The sequence below is a fragment of the Blennius ocellaris genome (genome assembly GCF_963422515.1).
Source record: "Blennius ocellaris genome assembly, chromosome: 17".
Taxonomy (NCBI): Eukaryota; Metazoa; Chordata; class Actinopteri; order Blenniiformes; family Blenniidae; genus Blennius; species Blennius ocellaris.
This window is the reverse complement of record NC_137666.1, coordinates 9,558,164-9,578,930: the sequence shown is the minus strand read 5'-3', so window position 1 is coordinate 9,578,930 and position 20,767 is coordinate 9,558,164. Positions and strand designations below refer to the sequence as shown.

Sequence of the window (20,767 nt, the reverse complement as noted above, 5' to 3'; positions counted from 1 at the left end):
GTAGCTGTTACTAATCATTTAAATTCGGAAGGAGCTTTTCAAGCTGTGATTGGATTTTTAAACATTTTTTTTTAGTCTTCCTCGTCTTGCAGTGGTGGAGTTATTTTTTATTAAAAAAAAAATAACGGACCAGGTTGTGCAGAGATGTGCAATCTGAACAAATGAATGGTCGTTTATTCTATATATCGTCATTCTGAGAAATAAAAACCATCAGTCATCATAATCTATATATGCATTATAACAGGAAAATCGTGTTCGTTTCAAGTTAAGTTTGTGTAAATTTACGCGAATTGTAACGGTATTGATGTCCTTTAAAAAATATATATTGTTTACCGTGATGCGTTCAAAGAAGCAGATTAAAAATCCGACATAAAATGTTGCGTTCGGGGGGATACGCGAACATCTCTCCATCTGTGAGTCACTGTGGTCTAAATCAAACACGAAGCCGTAAACTCCTCGCTGATCTTTGAGGAATAAAACTGAATCGTAACTGTCGTTATGCCCGGAGGAGAATAAACGACCTCTCCAGCCGGTGCTGTTTGCACTTGCGCCGCCTTCACGGACTCGGCTGCTCGCCGCAGCTCATAATCTTGTCTGAACGGGCGGAGAGGGGGGGCGGTGAAGCTGTTGGGAGACATGGCGGGGTCCGCTGTTTGACCGTCGGTCGTTCACGCGTCTGTACTGACGCGGTCCCGCCGAGCCGGTAACGGTCTGCAGGTCCTGCCGGCCGGGAGACGGCGGTTCGACCTTGGGGACGCGGTCATGGATCTGACGCGGCTGGCGGTGGATGCGGGTCAGTTCATCAACCGGGCTGTCCAGGTGAGTAATAACGAGCCTTCCTCCGCGTTAAAACCTACAGGGAGGGGTTTGTTACATTGACGTGATGTTTGATTTATGGCTCCAGTACACCGGGGAGAGTCTGGGCCAGGCCGAGAGGACTGACTTTGACCCGGGGCTGGAGGGGCTGCTGGCCCGGGCAGACGCCACCAAGACGTGGACGGACCAGATAATCTCCCAGATTGAGGTTTTACTGCAGCCGAGTCCCGGTGAGAGGCTCCAAGATATTATTATTGATTTTAGGTATCAGAGAGAGATTCTATAACCTTGCACTTTTTGAATTTCTAAAAAATGTCTTCTACGTGCAGGGGTGAAAGTTACAGATTACACATACTCGCATTACTAATATTAATTAAGTATTTCAAGTATGTATTTTTATTTATTTTTTTACTAATGTATCTTCATTTTTGTAGCCAACAGGTTTAATTGGATCAACAGACAATTAAGTCTATTTTTTTTCTTTTTGTTTAACAAATGTATTTCTAAAAGATGTTTTGTACAAGTAACTTGAAGTGGAATTTACAATATGACGTCATACATTTGTTCTTTTTTTTTTTTAAGAATTTGATATTTTGAGACGTTTATGAGAAAACTTTGGACTTTTGGCTGAGCTACCTTTTAATTCTGATAATTTCCAACAACACATTTACTGCACAGATACATGTGGATGATATACTTAATTTAGGATGCAGTGATACAGGATAGTCTCATCAGCGAATTGCACAATATTTTGTCCCGATGAACAAACTCTCCTCCTGTTTACACCAAATCAGAGCTGCTACTGTTAAATAGGCAGTAACAATCATGGCTTATACACAATAAACCTCTTCAAATGGGTTTGAACGCTTCCCTCTGAAGCTCATTGTTTCACGTCTATTTTCTTTCAGTCCATTTTCCTGGGCTGCGCTGCTGCTTGTTCTCAGTGTAATCGGCCTGTCCGGATGAACAGGTTATTCCTTTGGCCTGTTTTGAATCCAATTACCACAGCTGATCATTGGATGGGGGTTTGCAAATCTATCACAAAAACATAATAATATTTAATTGGGAGATGTATCAAGGATTTAATTTCAGATCTTGTTTTGTTCATCTGCTTGGGCCTCTTTGTCTACCTGAAAACATATTTAATTGACCGTGTTTTCATACCAAAGACAAATGGTTCAAATGCAGCTTTGTATTTTTTTTTTTTTTTTACTAAAATATAGAATATCAACTTTGCGTGAGTAGAATACAGTTTTGAAACGATGCAGATGTCATCCAGCCTGTGAAGCTTTAATAATGAAATGTGTCTGGTAGTTATGCGTTTGCCTTCTCTGGTGTGCATGTGCACTCGTGGCAGTTCTCGCGTCTCGTCCGCCAGCTAGCTCCTGGTTTGAATGTTTGACGTACGAGTCCTGCTTACAACAGGAGCACGGCTCGAAGACCGTCTGTACGAGCATCTGGAGTGGAGCGCCCCGCCTCGGCCCCGCGCCAACGAGTTGCTGGGAGATCAGATGATCCACGCCGGGCTGGAGATCGGCTCCAACACCCCCTATGGTGAAATAGAATTCGGCTTGTTTGCGGCGAATGTCTCTCTAATCGTTCCTCAGTGTTTGTTGCTTTGTGCTTTGGGTGTTCAGGAACCGCGCTGGTGCGGTGTGGAGAGGCTCAGAAGCACCTCGGCGAGGCGGAGAGGAAGTTTGTCCAGAGCACTCAGATACACTTTCTCAATCCTCTGCGGGGTTTCTCCGAGGGGGAATACAGAGCCATACAGGTAGCTACGTATTACGTAAAAAACGTATTGAAGAATCTCCAAAAGACCTGCTTTATTCAAACTTTTCTAACTTTTGTTTGTTGGAAATAGTGTGTGTCTTCACCCTGGTGTGGCTTTACTATGACGCTCTGACAAATCAGCGATCAGATAGTCTTTCTTTGAGACATCGGGGAATCACTGCACTTAATCCCCCGTGTGGTTTTCTACTGAAAAGCCTGACAGGGTGACAGAATGATGCTGTCCTTCGCCCACCCTCAGAGGAGGAAGCAGTCACACAAGCAGAACGCTCCGTTCAACATCATATTTTCTACCGCCTGCGCGTAGCAGTTTGCCTTTTAATGGTCGATTATCATGTGTGTCTATAGGACGAGCGCAAGATGCTGGTGAACAAGCGTCTGGACTTGGACATCGCTAAATCCAGACTGAAGAAAGCCCACGAGGCCGACCGAGAGGCCAGAGTGAGTCCCGCCGTGTCCCCGATTTCCACCGCTTTATCGGTTTTCTTTAACAAATCGACCGTGCCCCTTTTTCACTTCATCCACTCGTGTTCCATTTCATCCTCCCTTCTTTTTCCAGAATCTGAACGCCAACCCGCTGGACGACGACTACGTGTCTCACATGTCCTACATGTTCAGCTTCCTGCGCGTGAAATGGCTGAAGGTCAGTGTTCGTGGGACGGGGACGACCAACGCGTCAGACACCGACGAATCGGCTGTTTCGGCTTAAATTGAGTGTTTTTGTCCTCTGTTCCTTTTCTCCGTGCAGATGTGGGCTCAGGAAATCGCTCAGGTTGGTACTTTTGCTTTCTTCGGTTCACCTCTGAAATTGTCGCCTGCTCATTGAAATAGAAAACTGCTCCTTCCTGTTGTTCTTGTTTTTTTAGTTTCCACTCTCAGAGCTGTTCAAGGGGCTTTTTTTTTTTTTTTTTTTTTACCAATAGAATGAAGCTGTTGGAAAATAATAAGTGTGTGTGTGTATGTAGGCAGAGATGGAGCTGAGGATCTGTCAGAGCCTTTTCGATCGCCAGTCAGAAATCACAAAACGGACACTGGAGGGACTTGACAACACACATGTACGTGCACACAGAACCTACACACAGTCGCCGTCTCTGAGGAGAACAGACAACAGCTTTCTCCCTTTCCTTCATCTGCACCACCCATGAAGATCTGGTGCCCTCCAACCACTGATCTTGTCTATATAGAGTGTATAGATATGTATATTTAGCTCTTTAGTTTTCATCCAATTCAAATGATTTAACCGTTGAAAAATCACACACACAAAAAAATAAATAAATAAAGCGAAACGGTGCTAATTTGTGATACTTTTTCATGTCAGATCAACCACATGGGGAGTCTGACTGACTTTGTGGACGCTCAGGCCAGTTTCTTTGCTCAGTGCAACCAACATGCACAGGAGCTTCACAAACAACTGTCCAGGTCTGTGCACTCCCATTCGCAACTTCCAAAGATTAAACCCAAAGTACTGCTTGACGTTAGTTTTGAAAGTTTTGCGCTATTTGTGAAGACCACACATCTTTTTGTCTTTCAATATTTGGCAGTGATGATTATATAGATACAAAGCTCAATTTGTCTGCTTCAGTTTTTAGTTTTGAATTGTCCAGCGTTCATAAGTGTTATTGGCCGAATAGCCGCGGCAGGATGCAATTAAAAGGATTTGTAACGAGCTGTGAAATTGTATGGATGTAAGAACTTTTAATGTCAGTCCAGTCCCAGTCCATTAATGAAAATTAATGAATTGGGTGAGTCAATTGGCAAAAAAAAATTTCTGTGAGCAAGACGTTTCCTGTCACTGCAAAAATGTATTTATAGCACAAATTCAAGACATCTGGTTTTACAAAGAAAATGACTCATGAGAATTTTTTTATTATTATTTTTTTTAACTCTTTGCAGCATTCCAGCTGTCTTCTGCTCCAACAACTGGCAGTCGGCGATTGATGATGCAGCCACTCAGCCATCAAAAACCAACCATGTTGCCAACGGGCCTGCAGAGTTAGATCAGGTCACTTCCTTGCCTGTGGTCGTCCATCAGCTACCAGAATTCGACCAGGATTCGTGGCATTGTACCTCGTCTCCACAAGATTCCTCTTCAAACACACTGCCACCGGTTGGGACTAATAAAAACAACAACAACAACAACAACAACAACAAGTCCTCCAACCACAGCCCGGGTATTAACAGCCAGTTATCTGACAGTCAGGCTCTGGAACACAGTGACGCATCGAACCAAGCCGAGCAGGCTCCCGGCAGGACTGACGCTGTACCGCCTCCCGTCAGTAATGATGCACCACCTTCGCCAGGAAACACAGGCCCAACCGAGTCCGTCGCCGCCAACAGTCCGGCCCCGATTTCCCAAATGACCAATGAAAGTGTCGAGCAGCCCAGCATTAATGGAGAGGATGTCCAGGAGCCGTCGCCGTCGTCGTCAGACAGTCAGGATGTGGCTCACTAGAGACGACAGTCCAGTTGAGGACACCAGGAAAAAAAATACTTCCGCTTGTGATGACATGGAGTGGAGCTTCGGCCACGGCTGCCAAGCTTGGACTGAGGTTTGTGGCGAACAGAGTAGATTAACATAGAGAGGACAGAGAAAGACAGTGGAGCATAGAAGTAATATTTGATTTAATTTAATACAGTACAAGGACCAATTAAAAGACATGAAATAGGAAATATTACTATAGGTAATGCAGTTGTAGACAATAAATGTTCAGAATGAAACCTTCCAATAGTGCATATCAAGTTAATCGACAATTTTCATTAATTAGTTTCGTATTTCTGAAACACAGAAACCGTTTTGAGTTAAAAATTGCCGCTTAGTGTGAGAAAATGAGTTCAGGGTGAAATGCGAGAGTTGGCAGCTCTGCGTCACCCGATATAAATGAGTAGTTTAGGGTTAGGGCTGAATAACGACAGGCCGTATTACAGAAATCACAGGGTTTAATTTTTCCCATAGGGAAGCTAATGTGAAGTGGTGGTAAGAGTGTTTATTTTTCTAAACGTGTAATAGTGCCACAGTAATTTTAGCCTTACCATACGTAACTCATGCTGTACGAAAATTATGTCTGCCGTCGTAGATGTTGTCGCCTGCTCTCCGTGCAACACGATATTTCCTGGCTGCAGGCGAGAGGACGAGGCCGACGGACTGTTGTGTGTGTGTGTATTTACTGCGGTCACTTCTTTTGAGCAGCTAAATATTTATTTTTTACATTTTGCAAACCTAACCGAACTCGTCAAGCGTTGTGCCAAGTGTATGCGTGTATACCTGTTTGTGAGAATTTGTGAGTCTGTGACACCTTCAAAAAGAAGTGTGCGTCTTGCTATGTGCGTCTCTGCCTTCACGTTTGTACAAAGTGAGCTCATTTTTCCATACGAAGCACAGTGTCACTTCTGTTTCTACGCGTGTTAAGAAAAAGTCTGGGGCGGCGACGACTCACCGGGTTGAACGGGACCTTTTATGCATCCTCATACGTACTCTGGGTGTTTCCCCCAACATCTCGGGTCACGTACACATTTTGTACCCCTTTTACCCCTCTTAAAGCCCCCCATTAGTTGAAATGGGTCTAAATTTCCACCTCCAGATGTTGTTCATTTTTTCTTCATGGGGGTTAGGCCCTGATTTACCGTGATGTGGTTCCACTTTGGGGACCCCCGAATGGAAACACGCGCATTAATGCGGCGTTGGCCGAGCTGAGGTAATCGCCCACCGGCTCTATACTTTTGGTCCCGACTCGTGAGCGTGCGCGTGTGGGGTTTTGGATCGGCGCAGCATTCCCCCGACCCGGGCCGCTTGCCAGCTGTTCGCCACTCGTACGTGATGCGGTCACGATGGAGTCGCGTGTTTGTTTTTGAGCTGATGTCAGTGTGAGGGTTTGGCGTTTTTTTCGTTGGGATTCGTGTGAAGACGTGGAAATAAACAGTGATGGCATGTCAGTCGTGTGTGTGGACTCTTATCTTTTGTTTTGTGTTTTTTTGTTTTGTTTTGTTTAAGGTGTTCCTGTTATCTTCATGTCAAGACCTTGACATTCATGTACATTACAGTACCTGCCAAGTGTGTGCTGTCCGGATCAGGCTTTCGAGGCCAACTCCAGTGACGTTTCCGATGTAGAAAGAAAACATCCCGACTCGCTGTGCAGCTTGCGGTCAAGCTCCGCTTGCCTCTCTATTAGTAATTATGTAAACCACATAACACAATGCTTCAACTCCTCTATCCAGGGCTGACCAAACAGATTACATCGATTAAGGGTGGATTGTATGATATTGATCCGAGTGCAGTCGGGAGGCCCGTGGTTCAATAACATCATAAACACTTTTACCATGCCACTATATCAGCCCTACAATTTCATCTGTGGGGGTAAACACAGCCCCCCCCACACATTAATCAGGTTCTCACCTGCTCCCTTTTTCCATTTTATCTCACCGAACAAGAATAGAATTTCCTCGAGCTGTCCCTGGTTGCTCGTGAGTGTTCATCCGTTTCACTGACACAGCAAGTTTCTGTCACATTTCCAGCTTTTTTTAATTTTTTTTTTATTATTATTTCCAATATGTCCTTTCAGATACTCTCACTGGTCTCCACAGGGTACTCTTGTTTGATGCATGAAAGGAAAAGGAAACCGAAAGGATGTTTTTGCATTCCTGGAGCAGGTTATGCGTGCCGTTAAGGGTATTTGGGATGCCCCTGTTATTACCCTGGGATCCTTTCTTTTGTCTACCGAAGAGGCAATGTCACGGTTTTTCCATGAAATACATGCATCCACTTCTGTTCCACTTTACCTGCTGACCTTGGGGAAACACTGGTTCCACCCTGGACAGGCTGCCTCCGCCATCACAGTTCAAACACAGACAGTCACACACACTCACGTTCACAAAGTAAAGCAGTTTAGTCACTTGTTTTTGGCATTGTGAGAGGAAATTGGCCCTGACATAGGCACATGGACGACATGCAAGCTCAAATAGCCATACCAAAGTATATGCATTGTTTCAAATAAAGCACAACAAAAATCACCTAAATTAAACAGAAAAGGTCAGGAAACCTGTGTTGGTTTTTTTCTTTATATAATAAACCTTATACCATTTAAATAGCTTGATTAATTCCCAGAGCACGAACCTGACCAATTAATTATGTTCCTCCGATGAGGCAAACATAGGTCAAATATGCATTTTTTTTTTGTGATTTTTAGTCTTTATGTAAACCCTAACTAGGTTTAGGGTCTTTACGTCATCACAGATCTGCTATAGTCTGACAACGCCTCTATCATTTCACACTGAATTTCACCAGAATCTCTAAAGTGTCCTCCCCTTTGCTGGCCTACATATTGGGGACAAAAATAAGGGATCCACCCAAGGATACCACACAGTTCTCATTAACTTGCCAGTGTTGCCAGTGTTAGTGTGCGGTTTGTTCATCAGCAAAGTTTTGTTGCTGTTTTATGACTGCTGTTTTTAGCCAGGATAAACTGGGCAGACACCACCCATTATCCCCACCCAACCCCCCCACCGCGTCTCCATTTAGTCCGGATAAAAACAGTGAAGAGGACTTTTTTCTTCTTCTTCTTCTTCCAATTCCCTTTGGTTTAACGAAACCTATTGGAAGGAATATTCTCCTTAGATGCAACTTACATCACACCCTCCCCTCCTCTAGCTTTCTGTCTTCATGTTGTCTCATCATCTGTCATCGCTCGTCAGCGTCATCGCCATCTGGGAGTGTTTTGCGTGACAGCTAAACTGTAGGTGTGGTGTGCAGGTGGGGGTGATAAACGGCGTCTGGCAGCTGATGATTAAATGTCGCTCCCTTCTTGTGGAGTCATTTGATGGCTGAAATAGAAAGATGACCTATAGATAGAATGGAGGAGGAGGAGGAGGAAGAGGGGGGGTGGGTGGTGGTGATGGTAGTAATGCTTTGTACAGGAACCAAGAAACATAACATGAGAACAGCTCCTCCAGCCACACCTGTAACCTCTAAATTTATTACCTCTCTGAATTCATCCTAATTAGTTGTAGTTTATGGAACCGCGCCAGGAAAATAGACACGGTGAGGGTTTTTTTTTTTTTTTTTTTGCTGCAGCAAGAAAAGGAAAAATTATTTCTCCCTGACCTTTTGTGCCTTTTTCCTTCCAGCAATCCACCTTTCTGTCTCGCCACTCTTGATTCTTTTCCTTAGATAAATCTGCCAGCTGTTTGCCACAATTATAGCCGACCGCACACAATCAGACATGGTGAGCAGCAGACATGCTGGCATCAGCAGCAACACGCTCAGTCTGGAGGTCTGCGGGGAGAAAGGTCAGGGCTTTTCCTTTGACCTTGACATGTCCTACTTCTGCTGCTTAACCTCAGCACCTGTTGGCCAGAGCGTATCTGTCAGTAAGAATAAGGTCAGCCGACCTCGGTGAGGAGGCGGCAATAAAATACAATCTAAGTCAGAAAGTGCACTGCAGTTCGTCGCGTGGCAACAAAAAGTGATTTCAAGCGGTGAAAACAGAATTATTACAAGCTTACGGTGTAATCCAAACTCTGCTGTGTTGTAATTTCTTGGTTAGGGATTTTATGCACAGCTCAGGGAGTGACTCTGACTCATCAAACAATCCTAAATATGTGTGTGTGCTTTCTGATGTGTCATGGTAACAATGTCAACATAGCTATAAAGAACTGGCATGTGTTTGATTTGATGTTTTTGGCTGTGAAACAAATGCTCTAAAGCTTTAAATGTAAAGTGTATCTCAGAGAGTAACTTCCATGTACATGGAGCATTTTAAATTGCGTCCATCCCCAGATCAGCATGTCCTTATAATGTGCCTATCGCCGTTTTATTGCAGCGTTGCTGAGCTTTCAGCACAATGCGGGTCATGTAATGACTGACTCACTCATCACATTAAACTGAAGATACGTTATTAAGTTGGAGGACGTTGCTCTACGATCTGGTGAGACCGAGGCTCTTCGAGAAATGGAGAGCTGAAGCGGAACAACAACTAACTATAAATAAACTACTAACCTGGGCAGTACAGTGGCTCAGTGATTAGCTCTTCTGTGTCTGGACACACAGCTTTGGTCCCAGTGCGGCAAAACCGCTGCTACAAGCCTAAACTGGTCTTGCACCTCAGCCTAAACCTATTTTGATACTTAATAGCCATTTTATATATTTACATTCTAACAACAATGCACTATTTGTATATGATCCTGTTTGTAGTTCACATTTAATCCACAAGCTTTAGTTTTAATCCCAAAAAAATCATTTCAATATGCTGTAGTAATGTGCAATGACAATAAAGATTCTAAACAAAGATATCTCATTTTAGCACACTCAAAGAGGTTGTTGGTACAAATCTGGACTGCGTCTTTATGTGTTGAGTTTGCATTTCTACCCGTGCATGTATGGGTTATCTCTCGATACTCCGGTTTCCCCACCCCAAAGCCCAAATAAATATATGTGAGGTGAAATGATTGCCTGGTAATTGGAAAAGTACCATAAACCCGATAATTGTAATGCATTACAAATGTACTACTGCTACAATAGCATGTAACTTTACAACATGTTGTTCCAGACGCTGCGGAGAGCTGAAAAGCAACTATGAGCTCAGAGAACATTAGTGTAAAATGCGGCATGTTCATCATCATAAACTCGATTGCATAAAGCAATCATGAGTAACATGAACTAATCCACATTTTAAATACTTTAAGTATTTCATGGTTTTGGATGAAGTTGGTATAGACGACGGATGGTTGGCATTTCATGCTACAAAGATAGAAATACTTAGGATGCCAGTAAACATGTTGTTTTTCTCATGCATATACCAACGGTAAAGGATTAACTATTGAATATATTGATAACAGACTGGTAAAATAAGGTTTTACAGATTTGAAAATAAAATAGATGAGGTCAAGCTGTACAATAACTGGCACATTCCATTATCACGTCATTCCTCTCATGTGAGTCCTGAGAAGCAACTTGGACAGAGAATATAATGTAACAGCAACAGATTTTAAGTTGTCTTTTGCTTAACTTTCTTTCTTGCTAATATTTTCTCCACTGTGCCTCTTTCTGTTCGCCCCCAACGTTCCCCGTGCCCCCATAACTCTCCCTCACGTTTCCCACTCAGTTTGACATTTGACATTGTACCTCCATCGAAGCATTACTTCACTCGATCTCACGGCACCTCAGCTCCGGCCCACCCTCCCCTGCTCCATCCCTCCTTTTCCTCCCGCTGGCTTGGCTTTATAAGTCATCACCCCCCCAACAGCTGGCTCAGTGAGAAGGAGCTTTACATAAAGTGAAGGGAGGGGGGTTGAATGAGTGAAGGGAGCGCAGCACTGGGTGGCAGCAACTCTGAAACGCTTCCAAGACGCACTCACCTTATTTCCTGCTGACCTAAAGGGAATCCGTCATGTGTGCGCTCAGGATGTGGAGGCTGATTTGCCTGCTTGGCACTTTGGGTTCATGTTTGTGTGCGAATGAGGTTGAGTACGAGGGAAACTACGTGGACAACTATGACAATGAGATCGCTGAGGACCGGCAGGAGGGTGAGCTTCATTTGTTTTGTGTCTTGGTCTCTTCGGTCCGCAGCTTGTTTGAACAGATGGATCATTGTGAAGCATTTTGCTCTCAGCCTTCCGTCAGCCAAGTAAATATATGTTTACTTTTTAACGAATGGAATTGGATGAAAAACTGGTTTGGTAGATTTTTAAAGTGAAGATGTCACAAGACGCTTATCCAGAATATGTTTATTGATTTGAGCCAATTAGAGTTACTATCATGTTCGTATTGTGATGGCCTTATTTGTGAAGTGGAATATACAACCTTCAGATATTATATGCACCGAATAGTATTGATTATCAAAGCTTCTGGAAAAGCTGACCACCACTCTCTGATCAAATTCATTCACAGTCACTGTAATAGAGTCTAAGTGCCATCACATTTGTTGAATTAAATAAAAAAAAAAAAAAAAAAACATTAAAAAAAAAATCTGATTCACTAGAATAAGATTTCTTTATTTATGTGGCAGCGTATATAGCTGCAAATAAACATGTAAATATATTCAGTTCCTTCTCAGACCGTTGTCAGCCACATCAAACAAAAACTCAAACAACAGAATGAAGATGTGATGCAAAATGATAAAAAAAAGGGGGGAAAAAATGTTGATTTCAAGACCAGAGAAGGAATCTGAGATGTTAAAGCGAAAAGTGGTAAAGCAGCATCACACAGCACATGTGTCTCAATGAAATGGAGAAAACTGTGATTCTGATGTGAAATTCCATCACAACTTTGTTGTTTCAGTGATCTTTATGTTACTCACTAAAAAGTAAAGCGGAAGAAAGCCAGACTTTGGAGAGGAGGGGAGTCATGAGTTTGACCCATTTGAAGTGATTGCCAACAAGTGTGTAAAAACTTTACTGGGACTGACATAAAACCGACGTCAGATTGCGACATTTGTTTTTGATGCAGAACAAAGACATGGCATTGAAACAATACTAACAATAACAACAGGCAAAAGATTTTAACTGATCCATTATTGACTTTTTCGCCGTGTTTTTATAGGTTTATTCTAATATGTGTGTTTGGATGGTTTTACAACTTTAATCTATAGTAAATTCTCTACGCTTATGGGAAATTGAAGTAACTTTTTTCTCATATTTTCCAAATACAAAACTACAGCATTAATGAGCCCTTCTGACACCCATTTCAACAATAAACATATGTTCTTTAATGACCTGTCCATCCAACTTTTGGAATATTTTCCAAAGTCCCTTTTATGCAGCAACCTAATAGTTTTTTGGCATTTTATAACTGTCAAACACCATCATTGCAGTTTAGTTTCAACACGTAACTCTTTAAACTTTACGTATTCACATTCAATGCACACATTAGGCAGTTTTTCACCATCATTAAAAGTCCTTCAGCTATATATCAAAGTGCCAATACAAACCTTTTTAAACGTTTGATTTGTATTCCATCATCATCTTACTTAATCAAATGAATAACATAGTTGCTATGATGATCGTACAATCTTTCATTGGCTGCTGACTGATGTAATTAATGTGTAACTGATGGAACCATGGGGTTGTTTGTCTGCAGGGGACTCTCAAACTTCACCGTGCAATGCAGATTTCTCACGCTGGGACAAGCTTTTTGTCGCTCTGGAGGACTCCCACATGAGGCAGAACATGCTGCTGGAGTCTGCGGAGCAGTGCTGTGCGGGAAAGGTCTCTCTGAAGAACCTGGTGGATAAAGTGTCCAGGGGAACGTGCCAGCAGTGTGCGCCCAGTAGGGAGACTGTGTGTCGGCCACAGGCAGAGGAAGCAACCCTCAAACTGCAACGGAGCCTGGCGGAGCTCAGAGAGGAGGAAACACAGAGGGAGAGGAGACTGAACGTGACTCTGCAGATGCTCCTGCGCAGCAGCCATGAAGAAAACGCCCGGCTGAGGCGGCTGGAACATGCGATACCGTCACGACCGGCCGACAGCGGGACGGGACCCCAGACAACACAGGGACCCGGGGATTCCAGGACGTTTGGCTCCGGGATGAAGCTGATCACATCTGCCCTAAAGAAACCAGAGGTGACTTCACCACCAGATACTGGGACAATGGAAAGGGCTCTGGTTACCATAGCAACGGAGCTGCAGAGGCTTCACCTGCAGCTTAATAAAGTTATTGAGCAGGCAGGAGAATTGAGGAAGGACAGAGGAGACACATGAACTGGCCCGAAGGAAAGGAATAATTCTAAAAACATTAACTGCGCCAATTGATGACAATGAGTTTGCACATATTTGTTTCGGAGGTTACTTGTTAAAAGAGTTCATTTATATGTGCATGTTAGTGTTTGTCTTGCGGCAATGAACCTCAATGTACCATAAACGTTGGGGGCTTGTTATAATGAATACAATTTTATGTAACGACTCAATCAGCCTCACAGAAAGGTTTCCACACTTCTTCCACTCAACTCCATTCCAGCTGTGTATTTATGTTTTCATAGGATCGTATTTGTCTCGTACATGGGCAGTATCTGTGCTCACATGTGCCAGACTTTGCCTCTGGTGGCGTCTGCAAAATCCCCACAGCCGCAAGGTGTGTCAAAGTATTTGATTGTGCGTAACTCTGGTCTCTCCCACTCATTAACTGTATTAAGGGTGTCTGAACCTAAAGAGGCCATGACTTCTGATTCTCAGAGTGTTTATGGTGCATTAAACCCAGCCAGAACTTTATTACACTGCGCCCGTCCCATTTTTTTTATTTTTTTATTTTTTTATGCTGTGCACATACACATGCACGTGTACTCACTATTAAATAAAGATGAGTGAGTGGTGTGGTTGCTGGTTCTATTTTCTGTGTGCTTGTTTTTGGCCCCCTTTTCAATCAATTTTACATTTGCATGAAAAAGGAAATTGGACAACAATGGAAGGACAAATGCAGAAAAATCATTACCAGAAGTGGAATATGATGAAATACAAATACTGGGTTACTTTAAATAGTATCTGTTGTATATATTTCAACGGCGTGATTTCACTATTATTCCTTTCATTTCAAACCAATGACCTATGGTGTAGGATTTAGCGTGGTGAAAAGATCTCTGTTCCAAATTTAAGTTTGGCTCAGGAGCTTTTCTGCGTGGAGTTCGAATTTCCTCACTGTTCTTTTCTTTGATCTTTACAAAACCATCATTACATGCCTTGCAATCATCAGCCCTGTATAAGGTCTCAATGGATGACACATTAACTTACAGAAATATTGATCTGTTCGTACATTTCAGCAGCACATTTCATACTCATAATGTCAGGAAGAACTAGACATGCATGATTTGAAGCACTTATTGATCAAAACGCCTCTTAATGGGAGTGGCCACGTGCCAGGAAGTGAACAATTGACAACATAGCAAATTCCCGACAGCATTGTATCCCCAAGATAATGTGCTAATAGAAATGTTGTTCATTGGGTTCGTTTTTTTTTTTTTACATTTCAGTGCATTTCTGAGTCTGTATTTTTTACATTTACTGCAGTAAATGTCTTTGAAAAAAAAAAAGACTAAGTTGTAAATGTTCATCATTTTCTCTGATGTCTTTTGCAAATTAGGAAGCACTAATACTTTAGAATTTCATTTAGTACAGAGGTTAGTTTTATTACACCAGTGGTTCAGTGAGCATTAGAGATCACAAGGTGGCCTGATGCTCCATCAGATCAAAGGTTGCCTCAAATTTGATTTGGCAGATGCGGAAAAGCAACCACAAAAACACAATTAAACTCCAGAGCAGACAAGGGAAACTGGTTAATGCTTTTAATATCAAGGCTCCTGCTTTTGTCTCTTGGCGACGTTCTCTTTTAAGCAATCAGGGGAAGCTTCAGGGGGAAAAAAAGATTGGGAAGGGCTCGATTAGGCTATGAGTAAAATGCCGCAACAAAAAAACATTTTAACCACACGTGGTTTTAATTAGTCCAAGCATACTAACGTCACAGGAACATTTTGACTCGTAAAATGTCTTGCCACCATCGAATAAATGTATACTTGTGGTTATTTCTGCTTGTGTGCATGTCCCTTGCTTTTATATATGAGCAGCTGTGTGAAGAATTGCAGGGCCAGGAGGTTTATTAATAAAATACTACAAATAAGCTGCAAGATATTGTTACAGCTATTTCCCATGGTTTCCTAGTATTTATACATAGTCTGTTCAATGCTGGAGCAGTTGCCATTAATATTCTCCATATGTGGTGTGTGTGAGAGAGGGGAAGACGCAAAGAGTCAAAAAGGGGGCTCATGAAGAGGGAAATTGTTGATGGGGGGATTAAAAAAAAATTGTGACAGTGTTTGTGTGTGTAGCAAGTAGTTCTTTGAACAATGACTGTTCACCGCTCACGCCCTTGTCAGCCAGCTGGCCAGACCCAGCACAATAACCCGTCATCATCCTCCTCGCTTTTCTGTCCTGACTTCCTTTCTAATTACGCTTTGTCCCTTTCATCCCTATTTCGTCATCTGGTCCTTATCTGTATGCAGATCCCATCGTCTTCTCTTGCTCTTCCCCCATTTGTCTTACTGTGATTGTGGGTCTCACTTCCCTCTCTTACCTCCCATTTTCTGTTTTTTTCTTTTTCTTTTTCTTACACTTACAAGCAGCCAAATAGAACAGCATCAGTTCTTGGCCGAACCTCAGCTGGCTGCTCAAAGTTTCGACGTAATAGTTTCATGAAATGTAGCCAACACACACACACTCACACACACACACACACACACACACACACACACACACACACACACACACACACACACACACACACACACACACACGCACGTCATTTTGGCGGCAACTGATCAAAATTGTTGCACCATATTTGCACTGTGTTCAACAGAGAGATTTTAATATTACATCACTTTGTCACCATAACAGACAACACAATATTGGCACTTTCTTGAAATCAAGAAGACAATACAAAATATTTAAAGCTTCCATAAACATATAGCAGTCTTTTATGTACACCGGAATAAATCTCACAAAGAAGGAAGTGAGCCAAGGACAAGTGTGCAACGCTTCAAGAAGAGCGATGTCTATTTTATAGGTGAGTCCAGAATCTCCTCGTACTCCTCCCTCTGGCGGCGCCCACCACCTCGCGACGGCAGCAGCTTCATTGCAACCAGCCAGCCGACGCTCAGCACAACCATGACGTTGCCCACGACCTCCGGAGCAGTGGGGGCTGCCGGCAGCACGGCCAAATGCAGGAGCATGGCAACAGATACCTCCAGGCTCTGAGAGGCAGACACCAGAGCGGGATGGAGCCTGGTGAGGGCATGCGTCATTCCCAGGAAGGCAGCGACTGAGCATGCAACCAGGCCCAGGACCAGAGCCCAGGCTGGGGCACTGACCGGCCACGACCAGCCCTCCTGGAGCAGGACCAGGGAGGCTGGGGCAAGCAGGCAACCTGTCCAGCTGACGGTGAACAAAGCCGTGCCGACTCCCACCCTGTCCTTCAGGGAGCGATACCCAACCAAGGCCAGGGCCATCCACAGCCCTGCCAGTGCTGAGAGGGACCATCCGAACGCACCCCTCCAGAACACAACTGGGTCAGTCGGCGAATCCACATTAGTTTCATCTGCTGTGGGGAGTAAAACAAGCCCTAAACCACACAGTCCTGCGGCGATGGTGATCCCATCAGCCAATCCCAGCCTCTCCTCCAGGAGCAGGAAGGCGAGAGTCGCTGAAAGTGCTGTGGTTGCCAGGCGCCACGTTGTCGTCGCGTTTCCAGGGGAGACAAAGGTAAGGGATGAGTAGGCGCAACAAAGGGAGAGGGAATATGCGATGCCATAACAAAGAAGGCGCAGTCGGTAGCCCTGTGGTCCGAAGGGGTTCTCTCCTCTGTGAAGTGGTACGGCCACGGACAGTAGTTGTACGATGGACCGGACCAGGACCAGAAACAAGGGACCGAGACTGAAATGTTCAGAGGCCAGGCGGGTCAGAACAATCAAGCAGCCGTGTGCCAGAGCCGCCCCGAGCAGCCCTACCCAGGTGAGGCGAGACGCAGATACAGACGCCTCACCAAAGCTGGCTAGCTGTTCTCCCACCCCTTTCCCAGGGCCTTTTGCTGCCTTGGCTCCTCCCTCTCCTCCCTCTGCTCCACCAGCAACCTGAGGTTTGTGTGCTGTGTCTTTGTCTCTGGACCCAAACAAAGTCAGGGGCCATCTCTTGCTCTCTGTCAGCTGTTTTTTGTCTGACGTCTCCTCCAAGAAAGAACCAAAGTCCTCAAAAGACGGAGCGTCATCGTAGCCTTCGTCTCCAGGCTGGGGAAAGTGCGTGTGAACTCCGGGTTGGGGGGCATATGGGGTGTGTGTGGCGTATTTTGCTGTGACAGTGTGAGGGTGGATCTTGACTCTCTTCTTTGAGCCACTGAGGAGGTGAGTGGACTCCATTTTGAAACTGAAGAGAGGACGAGCACCTGCATGAAACAACACAAGCAAAAAAAAAAACACAGGCTTTTAGTGACAAATGCAATATATATTTTAACTCCTGCCAGCCTTTGCTGCTCTCACTTCCTCATGCTGCCACTCTCTGGGATCCTGCTTGATATCTCATATATCTTTAATATCCAGGATAATAATAGAAGTGACACATCTTCCCTTGTGGCAGTGAATGCACGCAAGCTTTACCGGTTTGACGCACCTCCACTTTAATTGTTTCTTTTTCTGCCCCATGACAAGGCTACACATAAAGGACATATTGGTTGAGTTTCAAAGAAATGTAATGGCCTTATCGCGCCTGTCAGCTTCTTCAGATTGCACAACCTTCACGAGAGCTTCGAGATTGTTGGCAATGACAGTTACATAAGCGAGTGCTTCCTGCCTCATTCGCCTCACTCTCCATTCCTCGCTGGCTCTTTAATCAGTCCATCTGAAAGAAAACTTTGATTTTTATTCACTTTCTATTAAAAAAGAAAAAAGAAAAAGAACAAGGTATTAAAATCCAGTCTCTGAGCTCCCTAACAACCTCTGCAACTCTCTCCCCTCTCCTCCTTCTACTTACTCCATATCTCTTCCACTTTTCTTGTCAAGGTCCCACACGCTCAACGGATGGCTAACTTATAACTGATGTATGGCCCTTTGCGGCAGAACAACCTGGCTATGCAGGTGTTTTGAAGCACCACTGCTGCATTTCAGGTTGTAAAACAGTGTGCAGTTCACTGGTTACTCTGAGAATGAGAGATACTTTCACCTGACTGCTTCCAACACATATTTTTCTTGAATTTTGTGTCATCATCACGTGCGAACAGCATTTATTGACTATGGTTGTAAAGACAATAATTTAAGATTTAATGGTCTTGACCCAATTCATCAGCCAGCTTTCACAAGGCAGCGAATCCATTAATCCTCTATACTACCATGTTTAATGTCAGTATCGCAGCGTGCAGGAGATCATCACAGCTATGTTCAAAGGGAAGTTACATCCCTGACATGTCTCCAGTCCACCACTGGGCAAATACACACTCACACTCACACCTAAGGGTAATTTGGCCCCATTGGTTAGAACAAACACATATTTTGGACTCTGGGAGGAAGGTGGCGAAACACAAAGAAACATCATGCATGCGAAACCCGGACTTGAACCTGGTATATTCCACTAACCATGACATGAAAGCCTCACAGGTTGTAAACTTCCTACTTCTCCAAAGCAATAAGCACGTAAAATTATTTACTTTCTTACTTACACATGAAAAAAAATGTTGCACAATCTGTATTGAAAGCACTTTGTAGACTCCTGGAATGAATGTTGTTTTTAGCTCCATTGGGCAGAATACAAATAATGTATTGTGAAATGGGTGGCAAATGTTTTCTTTTCAGATGATCTTTAATCTGCTTTTTCTTCAATTGCTGTAACATGAGTTTGGCACTGAATGATTGCATTAAAAAAAAAAAAAATCACAGGCCTGTGTTTTCTCTTGTGACATTTGAGTGGATTATGTATTTTACATTCACTGAAATCTGATCAGCTGCTCTGTGAACACACAAAGACCCAAAAGAGATCAGGATGTTCCTGTCTGACTCTACTCGACCAGTTAGATCTATATCGCTCGGTGTAATGCAGCCTGCCTCTGCAATGCTGCTGCTGTTTCCACCGCTGCTGCTACTCTCAAAAGCTTGTTTTACACCTTACACAACCCCAAAAGTGAGCCACTATGAGCAGACCCGCCTAACAGGAGAGCAATAACAGATAAACCTTGTATGCCCAGAGAGGACTTACACTGTCCTCTTCGTCTATTTATGCATCTATCCCCATTTCTATCTTCTTTGACAAGCACCTTACAAGAGAATATAGGGCTTTTAAAGCAATAACATAATTGATACGTGCCATAAATATTACCAAATGGTCTGGATGGCTCCTCTGCATTGTTAATATTTCAACATATTAAAAAGATGCTTGTCAAAGTTTAAGTCTATAGATGAAATATGATTGATTAGAGCGGATACGCTTACATAATTTATCTCGGAAATAAACGTGATCTCAGCTGGAGGGTTAATGCATCTATATTATGCAAATAAACGTGTCTGGATGTGAGATGTTCTTGTTCTTGTCAAGGTTATCTCGGTTCCTTGGTTATGCGCTCTGGTGACGACAACGCCAAAGGACTGTACGCGAGCGCGCACACACACACACACTCACACAAGCACAGATTGCTCCGCGGGTTGCCGCATCTCCGTTCATTTAAAAAAAACAGTCGTTTCACAGCGAGGGACATCATCTCCCGTCGTTATTTTCGACGCTGCGCTGCGCCGCGCCGCGCCGCGCCACTTCAGAGGAACCCGGGTTACGAATCCCGCTCCTGAAGCGCACAGGGAGGTTTTGTTCTGCATGCGCCAAACGACGACCAACATCCGTATGCGCACGTGTGCGCGTAATATGCCACGGATAACAGCAAGACCCGTGACCCGTGACAAATTCATGAATGAATGGGGATAGGAGCGCGCGCGCGCTCTCAACACTTCTGCTCGGGGATTGGCACGCGGCTGCAGGTGGATCAATAAACGCAGAGTCCTCATGCGTTTTCCCCAATTAGTGGCCCACTGTGATTTCATGTCACTGGATGAAATGGTAAAATCAATAAACCTTTGGTTTAGGGTGTTCACATCCTTCCAGCTGCCTGGAGAAAAAAAAATTAAAATAGAGATTAAAAATCGTTCCCTCCGCCTCCACTCACCTGCTGGACACCGGATTGAACTTCACTGGCGGTCAATCTCAGTCATGCACCGAGCATCTCCAGCCCTCCATCGCCTCTCCCTTGCCATTTGTACCTCCTCTCTCTCCCCCTCTCTCTCTCCCTCTCTCTCTCTCTCTCCGCTCCTCCGTCTCGTTCTGCAGTCGGGAATCTTGTCAAGGGCACCGCGCGCGCCTCAGACGGACGCCTCTCTCTCGAGAAGGGAAATGTGTGTTTGATGGCAACCTCCTGCCCGTATATAGCTCTCTGAAGTGATACAGATGCTCTTCCTCACTTTGATCAGAGAGAGAGAGAGAGAGAGAGAGACACAGACACAGAGAGAGAGAGAGCATTACGTCTGAGCATGCGTGACGTCCACGTACCCCATCATCATTGAAGCAATGAAGGTAGCCAGATATGGAGGGATCTGGGTTGGTAGCCAGTCCACCAGAGACACAGACAAGCAATTTTACTTTTTTTTTTTCGTGTGCTTTTTTTTTTATTAAT

General features: G+C 44.0%; 3 protein-coding genes across 4 annotated transcripts; 2 read left to right on the top strand and 1 right to left on the bottom strand.

Moving 5' to 3' along the window:
• Positions 1-631: 631 nt before the first annotated feature.
• Positions 632-6,717, top strand: LOC308142031 (endophilin-B1-like). Of its 2 annotated transcripts, XR_013936991.1 has the most exons (11): positions 632-819; positions 905-1,046; positions 2,242-2,370; positions 2,454-2,587; positions 2,953-3,045; positions 3,164-3,247; positions 3,353-3,376; positions 3,570-3,659; positions 3,923-4,023; positions 4,498-5,153; positions 6,593-6,717. XR_013936991.1 is itself a non-coding variant. In XM_080512320.1 (10 exons), exons 1-10 carry the CDS (start codon positions 763-765, stop codon positions 5,054-5,056), a joined length of 1,413 nt encoding a protein of 470 aa, XP_080368446.1. In that variant the 5' UTR covers positions 632-762; the 3' UTR covers positions 5,057-6,534. The 2 variants fall into 2 exon arrangements, 1 of the variants encoding a protein (XP_080368446.1); XM_080512320.1 differs by lacking the exon at positions 6,593-6,717 and having other exon boundaries at positions 4,498-6,534.
• Positions 6,718-10,859: 4,142 nt separating this feature from the next.
• Positions 10,860-13,901, top strand: LOC308142432 (pentraxin-related protein PTX3-like). Its single transcript, XM_080512823.1, has 2 exons — positions 10,860-11,118; positions 12,671-13,901. The coding sequence occupies exons 1-2, from the start codon at positions 10,983-10,985 to the stop codon at positions 13,288-13,290; spliced, it is 756 nt and encodes a 251-aa protein (XP_080368949.1). The 5' UTR covers positions 10,860-10,982; the 3' UTR covers positions 13,291-13,901.
• A 2,226-nt stretch (positions 13,902-16,127) lies between these two features.
• slc35g2a (solute carrier family 35 member G2a) lies at positions 16,128-17,483 on the bottom strand (the record flags this gene model as incomplete). Its single annotated transcript, XM_080513160.1, has 1 exon — positions 16,128-17,483. One exon carries the CDS (start codon positions 17,481-17,483, stop codon positions 16,128-16,130), a length of 1,356 nt encoding a protein of 451 aa, XP_080369286.1.
• Between the last annotated feature and the right edge of the window lie 3,284 nt (positions 17,484-20,767).

Coding starts and splice junctions, on each gene's coding strand:
- LOC308142031 (XM_080512320.1), top strand. CDS start 763: ATGGATCTGACGCGGCTGGCGGTGGATGCGGGTCAGTTCATCAACCGG. Junction 3,046..3,163: donor AGGCCGACCGAGAGGCCAGA/GTGAGTCCCGCC, acceptor TTCTTTTTCCAG/AATCTGAACGCCAACCCGCT. Junction 3,248..3,352: donor TGCGCGTGAAATGGCTGAAG/GTCAGTGTTCGT, acceptor TTCTCCGTGCAG/ATGTGGGCTCAGGAAATCGC.
- LOC308142432 (XM_080512823.1), top strand. CDS start 10,983: ATGTGTGCGCTCAGGATGTGGAGGCTGATTTGCCTGCTTGGCACTTTG. Junction 11,119..12,670: donor CGCTGAGGACCGGCAGGAGG/GTGAGCTTCATT, acceptor GTTTGTCTGCAG/GGGACTCTCAAACTTCACCG.